This window comes from Semicossyphus pulcher, unplaced genomic scaffold (genome assembly GCF_022749685.1).
Source record: "Semicossyphus pulcher isolate SPU_LCO1_2020_fin unplaced genomic scaffold, fSemPul1.0.p SCAF_13, whole genome shotgun sequence".
NCBI classification, from domain to species: Eukaryota; Metazoa; Chordata; class Actinopteri; order Labriformes; family Labridae; genus Semicossyphus; species Semicossyphus pulcher.
The window spans coordinates 21,548,969-21,569,060 of NW_027211637.1; the positions used below are offsets into that span (position 1 = coordinate 21,548,969).

Here is a 20,092-nt window from a genome sequence, read left to right on the forward strand (position 1 = left end):
TCATGACAGGGGGGGGGGTTTCTCAAATTCAGATTTCAGGTGGATTTTTGGTCGATTTCAGACTTCAGTTTTTGACCCCAATTTTTGACGACGGGGGGGTGGTTCTCAAATACAGATTGCAGGTCGATTTCTGACTTCAGTTTTTCACCCCGATTTTTCACAACAGGGCCGGGGTGGTTCTCAAATACAGATTTCAGGTCGATTTTTGGTAATTTTCTGACTTCAGTTTTTGACCCTGTTTTTTGACGACAGGGGGGGTGGTTTCTCAAATTCAGATTTCAGGTCGATTTCTGACTTCAGTTTTTGACCCCGATTTTTCACGACAGGGCCGGGGTGGTTCTCAAATACAGATTGCAGGTCGATTTTTTGGTAATTTTCTGACTTCAGTTTTTGACCCTGTTTTTTGACGACAGGGGGGGTGGTTTCTCAAATTCAGATTTCAGGTCGATTTCTGACTTCAGTTTTTGACCCCGATTTTTCACAACAGGGCCGGGGTGGTTCTCAAATACAGATTGCAGGTCGATTTTTGGTAGTTTTCTGACTTCAGTTTTTGACCCTGTTTTTTGATGACGGGGGGGGGGGTTTCTCAAATTCAGATTTCAGGTCGATTTCTGACTTCAGTTTTTGACCCCGATTTTTGACGACGGGGGGGTGGTTCTCAAATACAGATTGCAGGTCGATTACTGACTTCAGTTTTTGACCCCGATTTTTCACGACAGGGCCGGGGTGCGTATCAAATACAGATTTCATGTTGATTTTTGGTAATTTTCTGACTTCAGTTTTTGACCCTGTTATTTGACGACAGGGCGGGGGGTTTCTCAAATACAGATTTCAGGTCGATTTCTGACTTCAGTTTTTGACCCCGATTTTTCACGACAGGGCCGGGGTGGTTCTCAAATACAGATTGCAGGTCGATTTTTGGTAATTTTCTGACTTCAGTTTTTCACCCCGATTTTTCACGACAGGGCCGGGGTGGTTCTCAAATACAGATTGCAGGTCGATTTTTGGTAGTTTTCTGACTTCAGTTTTTGACCCTGTTTTTTGATGACAGGGGGGGGGGGTTTCTCAAATTCAGATTTCAGGTCGATTCCTGACTTCAGTTTTTGACCCCGATTTTTCACGACAGGGCCGGGGTGGTTCTCAAATACAGATTGCAGGTCGATTTTTGGTAATTTTTCTGACTTCAGTTTTTCACCCCGATTTTTCACGACAGGGCCGGGGTGGTTCTCAAATACAGATTGCAGGTCGATTTTTGGTAATTTTCTGACTTCAGTTTTTGACCCCGATTTTTGACGACGGGGGGGTGGTTCTCAAATACAGATTGCAGGTCGATTTCTGACTTCAGTTTTTGACCCCGATTTTTCACAACAGGGCCGGGGTGGTTCTCAAATACAGATTGCAGGTCAATTTTTGGTAATTTTCTGACTTCAGTTTTTGACCCTGTTTTTTGAAGACAGAGGGGTGGTTTCTCAAATTCAGATTTCAGGTTGATTTTTGGTAATTTTCTGACTTCAGTTTTTGACCCTGTTTTTTCACGACGGGGGGGTTGGTTTCTCAAATTCAGATTTCAGGTCGATTTCTGACTTCAGTTTTTGACCCCGATTTTTCACGACAGGGCCGGGGTGGTTCTCAAATACAGATTGCAGGTCGATTTTTGGTAATTTTCTGACTTCAGTTTTTGACCCTGTTTTTTAATGACAGGGGGGGGGGGTTTCTCAAATTCAGATTTCAGGTCGATTCCTGACTTCAGTTTTTGACCCCGATTTTTCACGACAGGGCCGGGGTGGTTCTCAAATACAGATTTCATGTTGATTTTTAGCAATTTTCTGACTTCAGTTTTTGACCCTGTTTTTTGACGACAGGGGGGGTGGTTTCTCAAATTCAGATTTCAGGTCGATTTCTGACTTCAGTTTTTGACCCCGATTTTTCATGACAGGGCCGGGGTGGTTCTCATATACAGATTGCACGTCGATTTTTGGTAATTTTCTGACTTCAGTTTTTGACCCCGATTTTTCATGACAGGGCCGGGGTGGTTCTCAAATACAGACTGACTTCAGTTTTTGACCCTGATTTTTCACGACAGGGGGGGTGGTTTCTCAAATTCAGATTTCAGGTCGATTTCTGACTTCAGTTTTTGACCCCGATTTTTCACGACAGGGCCGGGGTGGTTCTCAAATACAGATTTCATGTTGATTTTTAGCAATTTTCTGACTTCAGTTTTTGACCCTGTTTTTTGACGACAGGGGGGGTGGTTTCTCAAATTCAGATTTCAGGTCGATTTCTGACTTCAGTTTTTGACCCCGATTTTTGACGACGGGGGGGTGGTTCTCAAATACAGATTGCAGGTTGATTTCTGACTTCAGTTTTTGACCCCGATTTTTGACGACGGGGGGGTGGTTCTCAAATACAGATTGCAGGTCGATTTTTGGTAATTTTTCTGACTTCAGTTTTTCACCCCGATTTTTCACGACAGGGCCGGGGTGGTTCTCAAATACAGATTTCAGGTCGATTTTTGGTAATTTTCTGACTTCAGTTTTTGACCCCGATTTTTCACAACAGGGCCGGGGTGGTTCTCAAATACAGATTGCAGGTCGATTTTTGGTAGTTTTCTGACTTCAGTTTTTGACCCTGTTTTTTGATGACAGGGGGGGGGGGTTTCTCAAATTCAGATTTCAGGTCGATTCCTGACTTCAGTTTTTGACCCCGATTTTTCACGACAGGGCCGGGGTGGTTCTCATATACAGATTGCACGTCGATTTTTGGTAATTTTCTGACTTCAGTTTTTGACCCCGATTTTTCATGACAGGGCCGGGGTGGTTCTCAAATACAGACTGACTTCAGTTTTTGACCCTGATTTTTCACGACAGGGGGGGTGGTTTCTCAAATTCAGATTTCAGGTCGATTTCTGACTTCAGTCTTTGGACCCCGATTTTTCACGACAGTGCCGGGGTGGTTCTCAAATGAAGATTTCAGGTCGATTTTTGGTAATTTTTCTGACTTCAGTTTTTGACCCTGATTTTTCACGACAGGGCCGGGGTGGTTCTCAAATACAGATTTCAGGTCGATTTTGGGTAATTTTCTGACTTCAGTTTTTGACCCTGTTTTTTGACGACAGGGAGGGTGGTTTCTCAAATTCAGATTTCAGGTCGATTTCTGACTTCAGTCTTTGGACCCCGATTTTTCACGACAGGGCCGGGGTGGTTCTCAAATACAGATTGCAGGTCGATTTTTGGTAATTTTTCTGACTTCAGTTTTTCACCCCGATTTTTCACGACAGGGCCGGGGTGGTTCTCAAATACAGATTGCAGGTCGATTTTTGGTAGTTTTCTGACTTCAGTTTTTGACCCTGTTTTTTGATGACAGGGGGGGGGGTTTCTCAAATTCAGATTTCAGGTCGATTCCTGACTTCAGTTTTTGACCCCGATTTTTCACGACAGGGCCGGGGTGGTTCTCATATACAGATTGCACGTCGATTTTTGGTAATTTTCTGACTTCAGTTTTTGACCCCGATTTTTCATGACAGGGCCGGGGTGGTTCTCAAATACAGACTGACTTCAGTTTTTGACCCTGATTTTTCACGACAGGGGGGGTGGTTTCTCAAATTCAGATTTCAGGTCGATTTCTGACTTCAGTCTTTGGACCCCGATTTTTCACGACAGTGCCGGGGTGGTTCTCAAATGAAGATTTCAGGTCGATTTTTGGTAATTTTCTGACTTCAGTTTTTGACCCTGTTTTTTGACGACGGGGGGGTGGTTTCTCAAATTCAGATTTCAGGTCGATTTCTGACTTCAGTTTTTGACCCCGATTTTTCACAACAGGGCCGTGGTGGTTCTCAAATACAGATTGCAGGTCAATTTTTGCTAATTTTCTGACTTCAGTTTTTGACCCCAATTTTTCACGACAGGGCCGGGGTGGTTCTCAAATACAGATTGCAGGTCGATTTTTGGTAATTTTTCTGACTTCAGTTTTTCACCCCGATTTTTCACGACAGGGCCGGGGTGGTTCTCAAATACAGATTTCAGGTCGATTTTTGGTAATTTTCTGACTTCAGTTTTTGACCCTGTTTTTTGACAACAGGGGGGGTGGTTTCTCAAATTCAGATTTCAGGTCGATTACTGACTTCAGTTTTTGACCCCGATTTTTCACGACAGGGCCGGGGTGGTTCTCAAATACAGATTTCATGTTGATTTTTAGCAATTTTCTGACTTCAGTTTTTGACCCTGTTTTTTGACGACAGGGGGGGTGGTTTCTCAAATTCAGATTTCAGGTCGATTTCTGACTTCAGTTTTTGACCCCGATTTTTGACGACGGGGGGGTGGTTCTCAAATACAGATTGCAGGTTGATTTCTGACTTCAGTTTTTGACCCCGATTTTTGACGACGGGGGGGTGGTTCTCAAATACAGATTGCAGGTCGATTTTTGGTAATTTTTCTGACTTCAGTTTTTCACCCCGATTTTTCACGACAGGGCCGGGGTGGTTCTCAAATACAGATTGCAGGTCGATTACTGACTTCAGTTTTTGACCCCGATTTTTCACGACAGGGCCGGGGTGGTTCTCAAATACAGATTTCATGTTGATTTTTGGTAATTTTCTGACTTCAGTTTTTGACCCTGTTTTTTGACAACAGGGGGGGTGGTTTCTCAAATTCAGATTTCAGGTCGATTACTGACTTCAGTTTTTGACCCCGATTTTTCACGACAGGGCCGGGGTGGTTCTCAAATACAGATTTCATGTTGATTTTTAGCAATTTTCTGACTTCAGTTTTTGACCCTGTTTTTTGACGACAGGGGGGGTGGTTTCTCAAATTCAGATTTCAGGTCGATTTCTGACTTCAGTTTTTGACCCTGATTTTTGACGACGGGGGGGTGGTTTCTCAAATTCAGATTTCAGGTCGATTTCTGACTTCAGTTTTTGACCCCGATTTTTGACGACGGGGGGGTGGTTCTCAAATACAGATTGCAGGTTGATTTCTGACTTCAGTTTTTGACCCTGTTTTTTGAAGACAGAGGGGTGGTTTCTCAAATTCAGATTTCAGGTTGATTTTTGGTAATTTTCTGACTTCAGTTTTTGACCCTGTTTTTTGACGACGGGGGGGTGGTTTCTCAAATTCAGATTTCAGGTCGATTTCTGACTTCAGTTTTTGACCCCGATGTTTCACGACAGGGCCGGGGTGGTTCTCAAATACAGATTTCAGGTCGATTTTTGGTAATTTTCTGACTTCAGTTTTTGACCCCGATTTTTCACAACAGGGCCGGGGTGGTTCTCAAATACAGATTGCAGGTCGATTTTTGGTAGTTTTCTGACTTCAGTTTTTGACCCTGTTTTTTGATGACAGGGGGGGGGGGTTTCTCAAATTCAGATTTCAGGTCGATTCCTGACTTCAGTTTTTGACCCCGATTTTTCACGACAGGGCCGGGGTGGTTCTCATATACAGATTGCACGTCGATTTTTGGTAATTTTCTGACTTCAGTTTTTGACCCCGATTTTTCATGACAGGGCCGGGGTGGTTCTCATATACAGATTGCACGTCGATTTTTGGTAATTTTCTGACTTCAGTTTTTGACCCCGATTTTTCATGACAGGGCCGGGGTGGTTCTCAAATACAGACTGACTTCAGTTTTTGACCCTGATTTTTCACGACAGGGGGGGTGGTTTCTCAAATTCAGATTTCAGGTCGATTTCTGACTTCAGTCTTTGGACCCCGATTTTTCACGACAGTGCCGGGGTGGTTCTCAAATGAAGATTTCAGGTCGATTTTTGGTAATTTTTCTGACTTCAGTTTTTGACCCTGATTTTTCACGACAGGGCCGGGGTGGTTCTCAAATACAGATTTCAGGTCGATTTTGGGTAATTTTCTGACTTCAGTTTTTGACCCTGTTTTTTGACGACAGGGAGGGTGGTTTCTCAAATTCAGATTTCAGGTCGATTACTGACTTCAGTTTTTGACCCTGATTTTTCACGACAGGGCCGGGGTGCGTATCAAATACAGATTTCATGTTGATTTTTTGGTAATTTTCTGACTTCAGTTTTTGACCCTGTTATTTGACGACAGGGCGGGGGGTTTCTCAAATACAGATTTCAGGTCGATTTCTGACTTCAGTTTTTGACCCCGATTTTTCACGACAGGGCCGGGGTGGTTCTCAAATACAGATTGCAGGTCGATTTTTGGTGATTTTTCTGACTTCAGTTTTTCACCCCGATTTTTCACGACAGGGCCGGGGTGGTTCTCAAATACAGATTGCAGGTCAATTTTTGGTAATTTTCTGACTTCAGTTTTTGACCCTGTTTTTTGACAACAGGGGGGTGGTTTCTCAAATTCAGATTTCAGGTCGATTTCTGACTTCAGTTTTTGACCCCGATTTTTCACGACAGGGCCGGGGTGGTTCTCAAATACAGATTGCAGGTCGATTTTTGGTAATTTTTCTGACTTCAGTTTTTCACCCCGATTTTTCACGACAGGGCCGGGGTGGTTCTCAAATACAGATTGCAGGTCGATTTTTGGTAATTTTCTGACTTCAGTTTTTGACCCTGTTTTTTGACAACAGGGGGGTGGTTTCTCAAATTCAGATTTCAGGTCGATTACTGACTTCAGTTTTTGACCCCGATTATTCATGACAGTGGTTCTCAAATTCAGATTGCAGGTCGATTTTTGGTAATTTTCTGACTTCAGTCTTTGGACCCCAATTTTTCACGACAGGGCCGGGGTGCGTATCAAATACAGATTTCATGTTGATTTTTGGTAATTTTCTGACTTCAGTTTTTGACCCTGTTATTTGACGACAGGGCGGGGGGTTTCTCAAATACAGATTTCAGGTCGATTTCTGACTTCAGTTTTTGACCCCGATTTTTCACGACAGGGCCGGGGTGGTTCTCAAATACAGATTGCAGGTCGATTTTTGGTAATTTTTCTGACTTCAGTTTTTGACCTCGATTTTTCACGACAGGGCCGGGGTGGTTCTCAAATTCAGATTTCAGGTTGATTTTTGGTAATTTTCTGACTTCAGTTTTTGACCCTGTTTTTTGACGACGGGGGGGTGGTTTCTCAAATTCAGATTTCAGGTCGATTTCTGACTTCAGTTTTTGACCCCGATTTTTCACGACAGGGCCGGGGTGGTTCTCAAATACAGATTTCAGGTCGATTTTTGGTAATTTTCTGACTTCAGTTTTTGACCCCGATTATTCATGACAGTGGTTCTCAAATACAGATTTCAGGTCGATTTTTGGTCGATTTCTGACTTCAGTTTTTGACCCTGTTTTTTGACGACAGGGGGGTGGTTTCTCAAATTCAGATTTCAGGTCGATTTCTGACTTCAGTTTTTCACCCCGATTTTTCACGACAGTGGTTCTCAAATACAGATTTCAGGTTGATTTTTGGTAATTTTTCTGACTTCAGTTTTGACCCTGATTTTTCACGACAGGGCCGGGGTGGTTTCTCAAATTCAGATTGCAGGTCGATTTTTGGTAATTTTCTGACTTCAGTCTTTGGACCCCAATTTTTCACGACAGTGCCGGGGTGGTTCTCAAATACAGATTTCAGGTCGATTTTTGGTAATTTTTCTGACTTCAGTCTTTGGACCCCAATTTTTCACGACAGTGCCGGGGTGGTTCTCAAATTCAGATTTCACGTCGATTTCTGACTTCAGTTTTTCACCCCGATTTTTTAGAACCATACTTCTTTATTTTGATAGCTTAGAACTTTTATATAGGAGTCTGGAGTTGTAAATATACAGGACACTTCAGGGTGTCTATTGAAATTATATATAGATTTTAAAAGGTAATATTTGTCTATCTGTATTCTTTAGAAGTAAATGATGCATTTATATTGTACAAGTCATGTCGACACACATCATACAAAGCCGTGTTGCCACCTTTCAGGGGACCTTGTTGCTGTGGTCCACAGTAATAGTGAGACTGCACTGCCCTCTGGAGGAAATAACAATAACCACAACACAAATTTGGCTTTGGTGACTTTGGTTCTTTCAATAACTGACATGTCGTTGTTTGAAGGCTTGTGTTGCATAAAATATGTTATAGGGGAGCTATAAGGTCTGCTCTTGTAAAATAAGTGAAACTTTGTGCACACATATAGTACACAAATAATACTTATGAAAGCTTTTCAATTTCAAAGAATTAAACTGTAGATATTAAACCATTTTATAAATTGACAACATCTGTAAATAAATGAACACACATAATAGCCATTAATTTTTTTTTATTTTTTCTTCAAGGGGAAATGGTATTTTTCTCTTTGTCGTAGTCCTCAACTCTTCTTGTCTTTCCACTTTGCAGAACACTCCCCTTTCAACTCATCCAACTCAGGGATAATACAAATAAAACAAAAACAAATACGGAAGGTTTCATCAGGCCTGAGCAAAACAATGTTTCAGTAGTATGGGGGACAACCTTCCTCCCCTCTCGTGTTCCCCCCAAAACATCCCAAGAGTTAACAATCAACACAAGTCTATGGACAGCCAATAGAAATAGAATACATACAATGCACATTTTATAAACTCAAGTCCATTCTATAAACTGCTTATATGAATCACTCTTCATTGGTCACAGCTCGCTTCATAGTTGGTGATCTCCATTACATTACTGTCCTCGGAGCTCCCATCACACCCGAGGCCAAATATCATTGCACAGGAGGGACCAATAGCACAAGGCTGTGTGAGCTGGCTTTGGTACAAACATGATCAACTGTTGGTTGCCATTGTTGAGTGTGGCGGAAGAGCTAAAATCTGTGCTGATTTCTCCCAATTATAAAAGTTGAAGCTGGAGATAACTGCAATGATGAGAATGTTAACTGAAGATTATTATCGACAAGCCCTTATCCGTTTCCTTCACTGACCAAACATGAGAAGTCCGGGCAGGGCAAGCAGGCACAGTTCCTGTTCAGTGTTATATTATGATTTGTTTTTAATAACTTAAGGCAATCAAACTCAGCTATAGCACTGAAATACTGAGTGTGGGGGAATAGGATACAAGATATACAAGAAATATAAGCATGTTTGCTCATTCTGCCTTGTCCTCTTCACATCGTTTCAATACCAGGGATGTCATTTGTTAGTGCTGAGAAGTTAATGTGTGGAAAGGAGGTCACCTTTAAAGTCTGACTGAGATTTACAATACTGCAGTAGTGGCATAAATAAAAACAAAAAAAAGCACAGTGAATCTTCTGTATATGTGTGTGTTTACTGCGATGCTTATGTGAGCATACACCACCCAGTTTCTGCTGCAAAGGCAGCCATTGGTTATTACTTACTATACATGATCACACCTATCACCAGTGGAAAATACTGTATTGTACATTAGGACTGAACAGCAGGATTCATTGGCTGCAGTTGATCAGTTGGTACCAATGAGCTTGAGCTTTACGACTGGCATTTTACAAGAAAGCGTGCTGGTCTTTGATCCTTTTCATTGGAATGGAATCATCATCATAAGCATAATAATTAATCAGAGTCTTCATAATAATAATAATAATAATAATAATAATAATAACAACATTAAGAATATACAAATGATGGATACAGAAGTGATACAAAATACCCTACGTTAAAACAAACAAAAATGAAAACAAGATACCACAATCAGACATGCTTCAAAGCGGTTATGTTTGGCAAGAAAGCAGTTTTTGTTGTCTCATAAAAACCTCACAGTGAAAATAGTTATGCCCCTTCAGGATTACAAAGCACAGTATTCAGTCAAAATCAATATACTTTTCTTTCCTTCATCTATTTCTTCTTCATAGAAGAATCAAGCTGCGTGGTACCGCTGCGCTGAAATCCGAGGTTTCCCCCCCGATGGCTCTGGAACAACTAGCTGATATTAAGTTCCTTCATTTCCATTTGCACCAAAAAAATACTTCTGTGAAAGGGAAGGAGCATTCGATGATACTATTACGGCTGAAACCAACTGTCCACTGGCTGCTCAAGCTCTAAGGAACCAATCTGACTTGAAATGAGGATGATCCCCGCTGGAGCTACTTCTACTCCTCAGAGATAAAAATATAGATTTCAGATATCATCTTCTAATAACATCCTTAGTCGTCTTTAGTAATTGTGTTTAGAGGTTGAGGGCAATACCATATTTGGAGTAAAAGCAATCAGCCCCTTGCTGCCTGAATGACAGACAAAATAAATAAATCTTACATATTCTATGAAAACAATAAAGCAGCCTTTGCTGCCAGCAGTTGGGCAAAACGACAGGGTTCAGGCCTTCTGTGGAAAAAAACAGACGTGGTGATCATTGCTGACTTTAGCGAGAACATATCAAACATGTCTTGCCTTGCTTTTAGTAAATACTTTAGTCTTTGGTCAATATATTCCTCCTCAGTTTATACAGATATTCATACACACACAAATATGCATGTACATACACACTTATAAACGTGTAATAAACTGGATATTTGTGCACGTATGTATTCACACTTTTTCATAAAGGACCTTTTGCACAAAACATTGACATCAAAATAAATAAGTAATCCAGAAACAAAATATGAGTACCTGTTCATAATTCATGTGAAATAAAAATTACCGAAAACAAAAACACAAAGTAAAATAAAAAAGTAGCCTTATGTACAGCGTTAATCTTCTTTTGACACAGGCTAAAAGGCGTTTGTTTTAAATAAACAGACTTTGCATCTTTCAAGAAGCCTGAGAGAGAGGCTAGACGTGAGAAAAACACTTGTCCTTCAACATGTATGTGGGCCAAAATGGCGGTCGAACGAGAACATTTTCCTCTCATCAAGAACACTTTCCTTTTGAAGTCTTTAAAGTTTTTTCCTCTTTGCTTGGGATTCAAGTGATGGCGTCTCTAGTTTTTAGCCATTCGCTCGCACTGTGAGTCCTCGCTCAGTGGTGCTGTGTCCTTGCAGTGGGGATCACCCAGACATCCGCTGCTGCCATGGCTGCTAACTGTTAGGCGGTGCATCGTTCAGGAAGTAAGTCGTCATTTCCCCTTTACCTTTGACCTTTACGACCCCACGACACTCCATCACGTACCCTTTGCTTGCAAGCACCTGGTAGAGGTCTGTAGTCACCTGTAAGCAGAAAGGAGAACAGAAAATGCAGGTTTATATGAAGCTGTACAAATACTGAGCTGACAAAATAATTGTGCATTTCAAGTTGTAATCATGATGTTATGCGTATCAGGTCTAAAGACGCTATAGGTTCTCCTATTGGTTACAGAAGTAAAGTAACATTAATTCCAAGCTTTTAAAGGAGCAATTTTCCACTAGAAAAAGCCACTGTAAGTCAAAGCTGGTGTTCTCTGTAATCGATAGAAGCAATAATATATGAAATTGGCGCCACAGCTGTGGAGAAAGTCGTACAAACAGCTCATGGTTTTGCCCATTCTACATTCCTACAACACCCAGCATGCATTGCGCCCCTCCCTCTGAAAGGAACGGCCCAGCGAGACACGCTGAAGGAGGGAAATACTACCATTTCACTGCAGGCAATGGCTCAGAGCGGTACAGAATTCGAAATACGATGAGAATATACCGGTGGATCGTCAAAAAAAACTTCTGCAGGTCTGCAGTCTACATTTCAAACCTGACGATTTTGAACGTGACGCAACACCGGAGGCGGGTGTCCTAGATTGAGGAAGTTTAGTTTAGCAAGCTCCCTGGCTTCCGCCAGATGACGCGTTTTACGTAGTCTAGCGGATTGGAAAAGCAGATAGCGTCCTCCAAAGGCACAGAGTGAAACTGCATTTTTTTCTACCATAATGCCATTAGATCCCCATAATAACATGATGGGAATGAGGTTGAAAATTGGCGAACTGGCCCTTTAAATAAGTAATTCATAATAAAAATCTCAATTTAAACCAGATCTGATCAAAACATTTCAGTTATTGGGAGGAATCAGGACCAATGACCAAGGTGTCCTAAGGCAACTCTTTTCATTTTAGTGTTCAGTGTTCCTCAGCTCAGCAGTGTTTAAATGTCTTTCAGCTCATACTTTTAGTTCACACCTACTTATGACTTGCAGTTGATAGAAGACAGTGTTATGTTTACAGTTTGGTGCACTGACCCCAATTTACTAAAACTTAAGTTAATGCAGTTTATAGGAGTCTACTGTTTAAAACTTGAGCGTGAAAATCTTGATGTTTCTCACTGATGCTTTCCTTTTCAGACTGTTTTCCTTCATCTGAGCGTCGAATTTGTTTCTTTTTCTTTGGATTTTCACTTATTTTTGAAGTTGTATCTGTAGTCATCGATCTTTTCTTTGTTTGTTCAGCCATAGTAGATTACTGCACTCGCAACACCGCTTAGCTCCACCTACCCTCTCTGGCAGACCAACCACTGCTGGCTGATGGAAAATGCGTCACTAACTGGGCGGTGCTTGTGACTTTTTTCCGCGAGTTTCGCCACAGATACTCCATAATAATACTATATACTGCAAATGCAAAGGCTTTCATCAGTGGGCCATAGGCTCAGTCACCATTGTTAGCTCATTCGGTGATAGATAGTGACTTAGCAGACTTCATTTAAAGCAAAATCTTCTAGATTATATAATTTAAACAAGTTGTTTAGGCTGATTTGATATATCAATAGTAGTCGCATAAAACCTACCTGTATGCAGTCAGGTACCCCTGTGCTGTCCATACGACTGGCCACATTGACTGTATTTCCCCAAATATCATACTGCGGTTTTCGTGCACCAATAACCCCAGCTACCACTGGTCCGATGTTCAGACCTTGGAATTGGAGACAAAAATATTTCAGTGGATCAACAAAGTGGCTCCTGTTACCTGCTACCTTTATTAGAAAATACAGAATCATAGGCCGAATAATTTCTATAACTCAACATTCGCTTACCAATCTTCATCTGGAAGTTGTTGAAGGAATGCTCGTTGATGTATTTCATCTGCTCCCGCAGTCTCATGGCGTAGTCAGCCAGGGCAGTAATATGAGAACGGCCCTCTCTGTCGTAGGTGGAATCATTGAGACCAGAGGCCGCCATGTAGGTGGAGCCAATGGTCTTGATCTTCTCTAGCTGCCTATATTTCTCCTCACTGATGATCTGAGAACAGATGGTAATGACATTTGTGCGATTTGCAAACTTTCTCTTTAAAATTAATTCTAAGCGAACACAGAGAGAGAGACGCGTGCAGACACTCTGAGCTTTACCACCACGCGGCAACTAACTTTACCTCATCAAAGTCAGCAATGATTTCATTGAGCAGCCGAAGACACTCCACTCCCTCGTTGTTGGCCTCCAGCTCCACGTAGAACTCAGAGAAGTTGCTGATGGAGGCGAACATGACGGCCACACACTCACAGGACTGGTAGTACAACTCGTCGTTACGCCGCTCCCGCGCTAAGAAGTGAGCAGCTACGTCCTTCGGCAGAATATTATGGAGGAGGCGACGATTGTAGGCTTGCAGTTCCTCCATCTCCTCCTTCTCCTCTGTGGCCTGTGGGTGGAGGCTCTTTGTTAGATATATTCAGCTTTTTTTTATGAATGAGATTGTTTTGACATTCTGACTATTGTTAAGACAAGACTGCATATATTGTATTTTAACATAGTAGATCAGTCATTTGGTTTCGGAGGCTTTTTGCAGAAATGTGAAGAGATTCAGTGCTGTATGTAACTGATCAGATGGCGCCCTCTAGTGGACACTGTTTATACCTGTAATTTCCACAGGAAGTCGAGGCGTGCGGTAGATTCAACCTGCTGGGCATGCAGGTAGAGTGCCAGGACAAAGACAGTGAGGATCACTGGAGTCATGACCCTCAGGGACACTTTGGTCACAACAAACGGGCTGCAAAGTGACACATGGTCAGATTAATGGACGGCAGATGAAGCTTTAAATTGATGACAAATGTGGGTTACACTGAATGTAATCTTACCACTGGTTTGTAGTTTCATTGGAACTGGACCTAAAAGTGCAAACATAAAAATAAGATTCTGATCAATAGTGAAGCAAATAATATTGTTAAATTGATGTATAAGGTGTTTTTTAAAAATCTATATACAAATAACTTCTTACCATTGAGCACTAGTTTCATTTAAATCACTAGAAAAGGGGAAAAAATACAGTTAGAATAAACAGTGAAATACACAAAGAAATACTAATATTAATCGTCTCTTTTAAAGTCTTTATGTTTTAATTCCTGGCACATGTAAACTGTCAACTGTCCACCTTCCTCAAGCCATTTGCAAAGAGCCTTGGCGTGATCTTTGACTCTGCTTTCACTTTTAACAACCAGGTAAAAGCAGTAGTAAAATCCAGTTTCTTCAAGCTTCGGACCATTTCCCAAATAAAACCATTCCTGTCTTTCTGTGATCTAGAAAAAGTCCTCCCGGCTCGATAACTGTAATTCCCTGTATACTGGGATCAGCCAGTCGTCCTTGTCCCGCCTGCAGCTGCTACAAAATGCTGCTGCCAGGCGTCTGACTGGTCCCAGGAAGAGGGAACATATTACTTCTATTCTGGCTTCCAGTACGCCTCAGAATTGATTTTAAGTTGCACTGAATGGACGTGCCCCCTCCTATATCACAGACCTCTTAAGCCCTTATACTATCTCCAGGCCCCTCAGATCGTCCCACATGGGCCTCCTGACCGTCCCTCGCTCCAGACTTAAACAGAGAGGTGATCGCGCTTTCGCAGTCACACCCCCCAGACTGTGGAACAGCCTGCTCCTTTCAATCAGATCTCATCCCTCTGTCGACTCCTTCAAGTCCCGGCTCAAAACACACTTTTACATACTAGCTTTTGAGCCTTCCTGTTCTGAATAGGCTGCTTTATCTTGTTTGGGTTTTCTATGTTTTGTTTATTCCCTGTGTTGATGTTTTTCTGCGCTTGGTTTTTGGCTTTGTACAGCACTTTGGTTAGCTGTAACTGTTTTTAAATGTGCTTTATAAATACATTTATTATTATTTTTATGTTTTCACTCCTTTGTTTGGGGGAATATAAGAATGTTTTGTTTTCATATAAAAAAATGCCAATGTATAATGCATTTGAGCTGATAAAATCTGCCTGAATAAAATACAGTTTAAAGTTTGAAAGTTTCCGGTTTGAGATTAGAAAACATCTGATCGAAGAATAAATATAAATGACACAAGATCAAGCAATCAATGCAAACTTTTGTTTCCCTTCAAACCAATTGAAAGACAGAGCTGCACATATATTTTGTTCTGTAACACATACACTATTATCCTGTGTCATCCCATCCAGCCTGTGGCACTTACATGGCATTTGAGGTGACAAAGAGGTCTGCGTTGTCGAATAGTGCTACTTGTGGCCACTCCACCAGCAGCAGGAAGGTGAGCTGGATGAGCAGCATGAGGGCCAGCTTCCCTATGCTGCTGATCTGCAGGAACACCGAGCAGGCCAGCAGCGTCAGCAGCACACTGTAGCTGAAATACTGACACGAACAGGAGAGCGGTGTCACAAAGAGGTATTTATCAACAATAGATCTCAGAGAAACACAAATGCAAATGTGACATTTCCTCTTTGAAATGGTTCGACCAGATGCGTAGGGAACACAAACAGTGAAGTGGTGACACAACAATGAACTCACCTCAGGAAAGGGGCAGGAGGGGCCTTGGCTCGGACAGATCTCTAGACCCCCTTCAACAGACACATTCAAGCTGCGGATCAGACAGGGCGTCACCAGGCCTGCAGACGTGTTCAGCTTCTCGGCAACGCATTGCGCCAAGCTCTTGGTGTCACAGGCAAACTGCACATACAAACACGGGCGTGTGTTAAGCATGATTTACAACATGTATGGTTGGTTTACTGTGTGGATACACTGCCTCTTTGTTTGGGGAAGCCATCACTCACCATATTAACAAAGGCAGAGATGAAAACAAGAATGATGGTAAATACTCCAACCAGTGTGCTGTTGGTGCGAGACTGGACAATCTTCTTTGAAACAGTCTGCATTGCAGCCGGAAAGAGCTTCAAGAGGAAATAAAAGTGATTAAAACATTTAAAATGCAGTAAATGCATGGATGTATGTGCATAAATATCTGTTTGTGTGTAGCTCTGATACCTTGATACATGAATAAATGGCACAGATGAAAAGGATGTTGGCAAGTATGATGAAGATACTGATGTAGATTCCCAGCATGACCGGGGTGCTGTAAGAGAGAATAAAGAAGTGCAGTTATAGAGAACCTTTAGGATGCTTTTACGACAAACCTGTTCGGTTCGGTTCATTTGGGCTGCTGTAAAAGCTGTCAATCAAAGACTCTTGTAACAATATCACCACTAGGGGCGCTGGTTTAGCTCAGTTGTTAGAGCAGGCGACCCAGATGCAGAGGCTACAGTCCTCGACGCACTGATGGCAAGTTCGACTCCGGTCTGCTGATCATTTGGTGCATGTCATCCCCCACCCTCTACTCCCCACATTTCCTCACTCATCAGCTAGATTAGTCTATTCCAAATTTGACCGTTTCACAAAAATAAAGACTAATTGTTAACTGATTGACTGTTGACTAATTTTAAGCCAAAAAAATTAGACACCTTACCCCCATGTTACCATGGTTACAATCAGTGACACCTGCTGACCAGAAGCACCAAATTTTTAACGTCTTTGATGGTCCTTTCAACAGGCAGATCAACACTGTTTACTGTTGCTGCAATTTTTTTTCCATATCAGGTTTTTTGTTGTTGTTACACTCGTCGCTGAATTTTCCAAGTAAAATGCCCTTAAAACTGTTGAATTCCTCCAATAGACAAACATTTTCTGCTGGGGTAAATCAGCAGTTAGATGCGGTTACTCGGTCGGCCATTTTTTGTTTTGAATAAAGTCTTAATTTACCCAGAATTCAATGCACCATAGTCCTGCTTAAGTTAGTCAAGAACTAAACAGCTTTGTGAAACAGATGAATTTCTGACGGTCTATCTGACGTCTGAGTATTTCTTATATCTAAACCAGAGTCAAAGTCTATCTTTGTGTAACCGGCCCCTGGTGTGGTTTGGTTGGGCAGTTGCGAAAGCAGTAATTCTGGTGCGGACCAAAATAAGCGAACCCTAGTGTGGTCCGATTGCAGTGACAACATAAACAGACTGAAAGTAGGACCTAATATAGGAAGCAAACCAAAAAAACTGTGCATTGTGGGTTGTTAACGGGTGCTTACACTTGCAGAGACAGGCAGCAAGATGGAGCGACAAGGAAATAGAAATATGGGCTGACAAAACAATTTCACAAATGCTTGTGGAAACACACAAGAATAGGGAGGTATTCAAACTGCGCAGGGAGAAACTAAAGGAGACTGGAACTGATTGAACTGTGCAACGATGCCGTAAAAAAAAAAAAACTGACAACAAAACATTGAAGTCCACGATCGTGTTGAGTGTGATTAAGGAGTGTGGTCTCTCTCTCTTTGTTTACTTCAGGCAGTTTTCCCACATGGAAGTTCTGACCAATCAGAAAGCAGTTTCCTCGCGCATCAAACTTTTTGGGTCCGCTGGTAAAAGCTGCCGCAACATTGTAACAGTTTGGTCTTTGATTCGGATCAAACAAACGGACTTTACTCTTTTACTTTTTACTCAGTCTCGATCAAATGAACCAAACTACAGGTGTCAAAGCAACCTTAGACAGTGCATATTGGAGAATCTACAGTATGTAAAGGTATACGGTACTCACTGTGGAAAGACAACAATCTGTATGAACGATATGAAGCAGAATACTAGCAGAGTACAGGCGACATAGCCTCCAAAACGATCGTCCACTTTTTTGGAATACTATAGCAGGAAAAAGCAGAGAGAAATTGTATATGAAAAGCAGCTGGTTCTCTCCTCTAGATGTGAATTATCTTTAAGAAGAACAGATGATGATCAGGGATCTTAGTTTGAACCTTTTTCTCCAGGCTTGAGGTCTGGAAGGTGAGCAGAAACTTCTTAACGTGGTCTTTTCTTAGCTGATCGATACTGCGAGCATCGATGGCTCGCCCCAGAAACTCATCCACCTCATCCTCAGGGTTCATGGCCTCCTGAACACCACGGCTGCAAAACAATCAAGATTAAGGATGTTAAATAAATCCAGTTTAGCAGTGCAGGAGTTTTCACGGGTGCATCAAGAGTCAGCACTCACTTGTCTTTACTGGAGGTCTCATCAATCCCCTGAAGAAGAAGAGAAAGAAGAGAAAGAATATGACTCTCACAGAAAAGCTTGTGCACTGTGCTCCGTCACCTTGAGTGTTTGATGTGGAGTCTCACCATTTGTCTGAAGACTTTGGAGTCTTTGGTCCTGGAGAAGGTTCTGTCGGGGACCCAGCGTGGCATCAGCCCCTCGTTAGAGTTGGCTCTCGTCCGCTGCATCTTAGCCATCATCGCCTTCTCCTCCTTCTGCTCAGAGGGAAGCACATGAAAGCTTGACCAACTGTTCTCAAACAACACAGTCAAAGACAATATAAGTGTCTAAATACACTAGAAGAGGTCTTTGTTCCTTCTGGCTTCTTTCTTACGCCCACGAGGGACGCGTACAGTCAGTTCAGGATCAGGAACTTCATTCACAAATCTGTCCGCACTCATCTGTTATCATTATGCCTCTGCTGCTATTCACGTGACAGTTCTGCTTCTCACTGTTGACCTGCACGTCACCTTCACCGGCTTTAAGCAGCTTTAGTGGAAAAAGTTCATTCAATGAGAGCATTTTCTGATTATGTTTATGGATACCACATGACCTGTGTGGTACGCTTTACATTACATCAACTTTGGTGTCATCAGTGGATTGATACCAACACATTTCAATATTTATTCTCAGGCTTTTTTTTAATTCAAAGATTTATCTGTCACATATATATGTGCTGTAAAATGTGGGGAATGTGCTGAAAGGCTAATGTGGAAAAACAGAAATCTAAATAATGAGCAAATATAAGGACAAGAAAAGTGAACTAAAAAGGACAACATTTAAAAGATAACAAAAAAAGTAGGGCTGCACGATATTATCGGCCAACACGCCGATATCCGCCGATATAATTAACAGATAAAATAATGGGCTGCTGCACATTTGATTAAATGCCCGTCCTCAGCGCAATGTCCCCAGAGCGAAGAAGACCTGCGCGGCGCAGCGCGATGACGTCACGTGTGTCTACCTGCAGCATGAGAGAGTTAGAAGCCAAAATGTCCGTGGTGTGGAAGTTTTTCCGAAAGTGTCCGAAATAGATACAATCCAATACAGAAGAGAGTTGATGATCTCTGCAATTAGGTGTGCGGGAAAAAAATATCGGTACGCATATCGGATATCGGCAAAAAATCCAATATCGTGCATCCCTAAAAAAAAGTTTAGTTTTTTTTCTAACCAGCATAACAAACGTATCCCTATTTAGCTGTGTGTGTTCGTGTGTGTGTGTGTGTGTTTCGTGCACTGACCCGCTTCTGGCTGCAGCCGAGGACTAGAAAGGTCTCGATGCTGTTCTCCTTCAGATATGCGTTTCTCTCACCCCCAAAACCCGGCTCCACCTCATAGTCTCCATTAAGATACTGCAAGGTGGCTTTAGTGATGTGAATCCTCCTGTGGAAGCAGAAGCACAAGGAACATTAGATCAAATCTGCAATCTTTCTCAATTATGTGTGTCTGTAATTTTTTTTTAATACTTAATTGGTATTTGAAAAACTTGGGAATGCTTGAAACATGTGTAAACATACAAGCCAGATCTAGAATTACTATAGATGGTGGTCTGGGACAAAGACATGAATTACATCATAATAAAAGCAGAATAAAAGACTATCGAGATAGATAATAAAAACCAAAAGAATAAATATTTAAAGCAATAATAAAATATTAAATTAAAAAAAGCAAGAAAAACAGCAAAAACAAAAAAAAGATTTGGATAGAAAAGTAGCAGTTTTTGTGCTATTCAACTACAGTAAACAATCATTTATTAACTGATGGAAATACACTGATAAATGTTGTTAAAAACAAACGGTAATTCTGCTGACCACCAATTAAAACAATAAATCCCCTCACCCTGCTTTGCCTCCCGCCTCCATGTGATTTGCCAGTGTGACATCGTTTGACCACACATCAAACTGCCACTTCCTGAGTCCCAGCACGCCGCAGTGCACACGCCCACTGTGAATGCCAACTCGCATGTTAACGTTGACCCCTGTGACCTCTCGCACCAGCCT

At 41.8% G+C, this 20,092-nt stretch overlaps 1 protein-coding gene across 1 annotated transcript in view; it reads right to left on the reverse strand.

The window, feature by feature from the left end:
* Positions 1–8,202: 8,202 nt before the first annotated feature.
* The window catches only part of adcy6a (adenylate cyclase 6a), a 40,604-nt gene continuing 28,714 nt past the window's right edge, over positions 8,203–20,092 (reverse strand). Inside the window, exons 8-24 of the mRNA XM_069659580.1 lie at positions 19,932–20,090; positions 19,334–19,475; positions 18,179–18,307; positions 18,054–18,082; positions 17,818–17,965; positions 17,607–17,704; positions 16,008–16,095; positions 15,797–15,913; positions 15,534–15,692; positions 15,202–15,377; positions 14,000–14,026; positions 13,860–13,889; positions 13,639–13,771; positions 13,160–13,423; positions 12,825–13,029; positions 12,579–12,703; positions 8,203–11,042 (exon numbers count right to left, since the gene is read on the reverse strand). Coding sequence (XP_069515681.1) covers positions 10,914–11,042; positions 12,579–12,703; positions 12,825–13,029; positions 13,160–13,423; positions 13,639–13,771; positions 13,860–13,889; positions 14,000–14,026; positions 15,202–15,377; positions 15,534–15,692; positions 15,797–15,913; positions 16,008–16,095; positions 17,607–17,704; positions 17,818–17,965; positions 18,054–18,082; positions 18,179–18,307; positions 19,334–19,475; positions 19,932–20,090 — 2,158 coding nt within the window. The 3' untranslated portion in view covers positions 8,203–10,913. The remainder of the gene's footprint in view (positions 11,043–12,578; positions 12,704–12,824; positions 13,030–13,159; positions 13,424–13,638; positions 13,772–13,859; positions 13,890–13,999; positions 14,027–15,201; positions 15,378–15,533; positions 15,693–15,796; positions 15,914–16,007; positions 16,096–17,606; positions 17,705–17,817; positions 17,966–18,053; positions 18,083–18,178; positions 18,308–19,333; positions 19,476–19,931; positions 20,091–20,092) is intronic.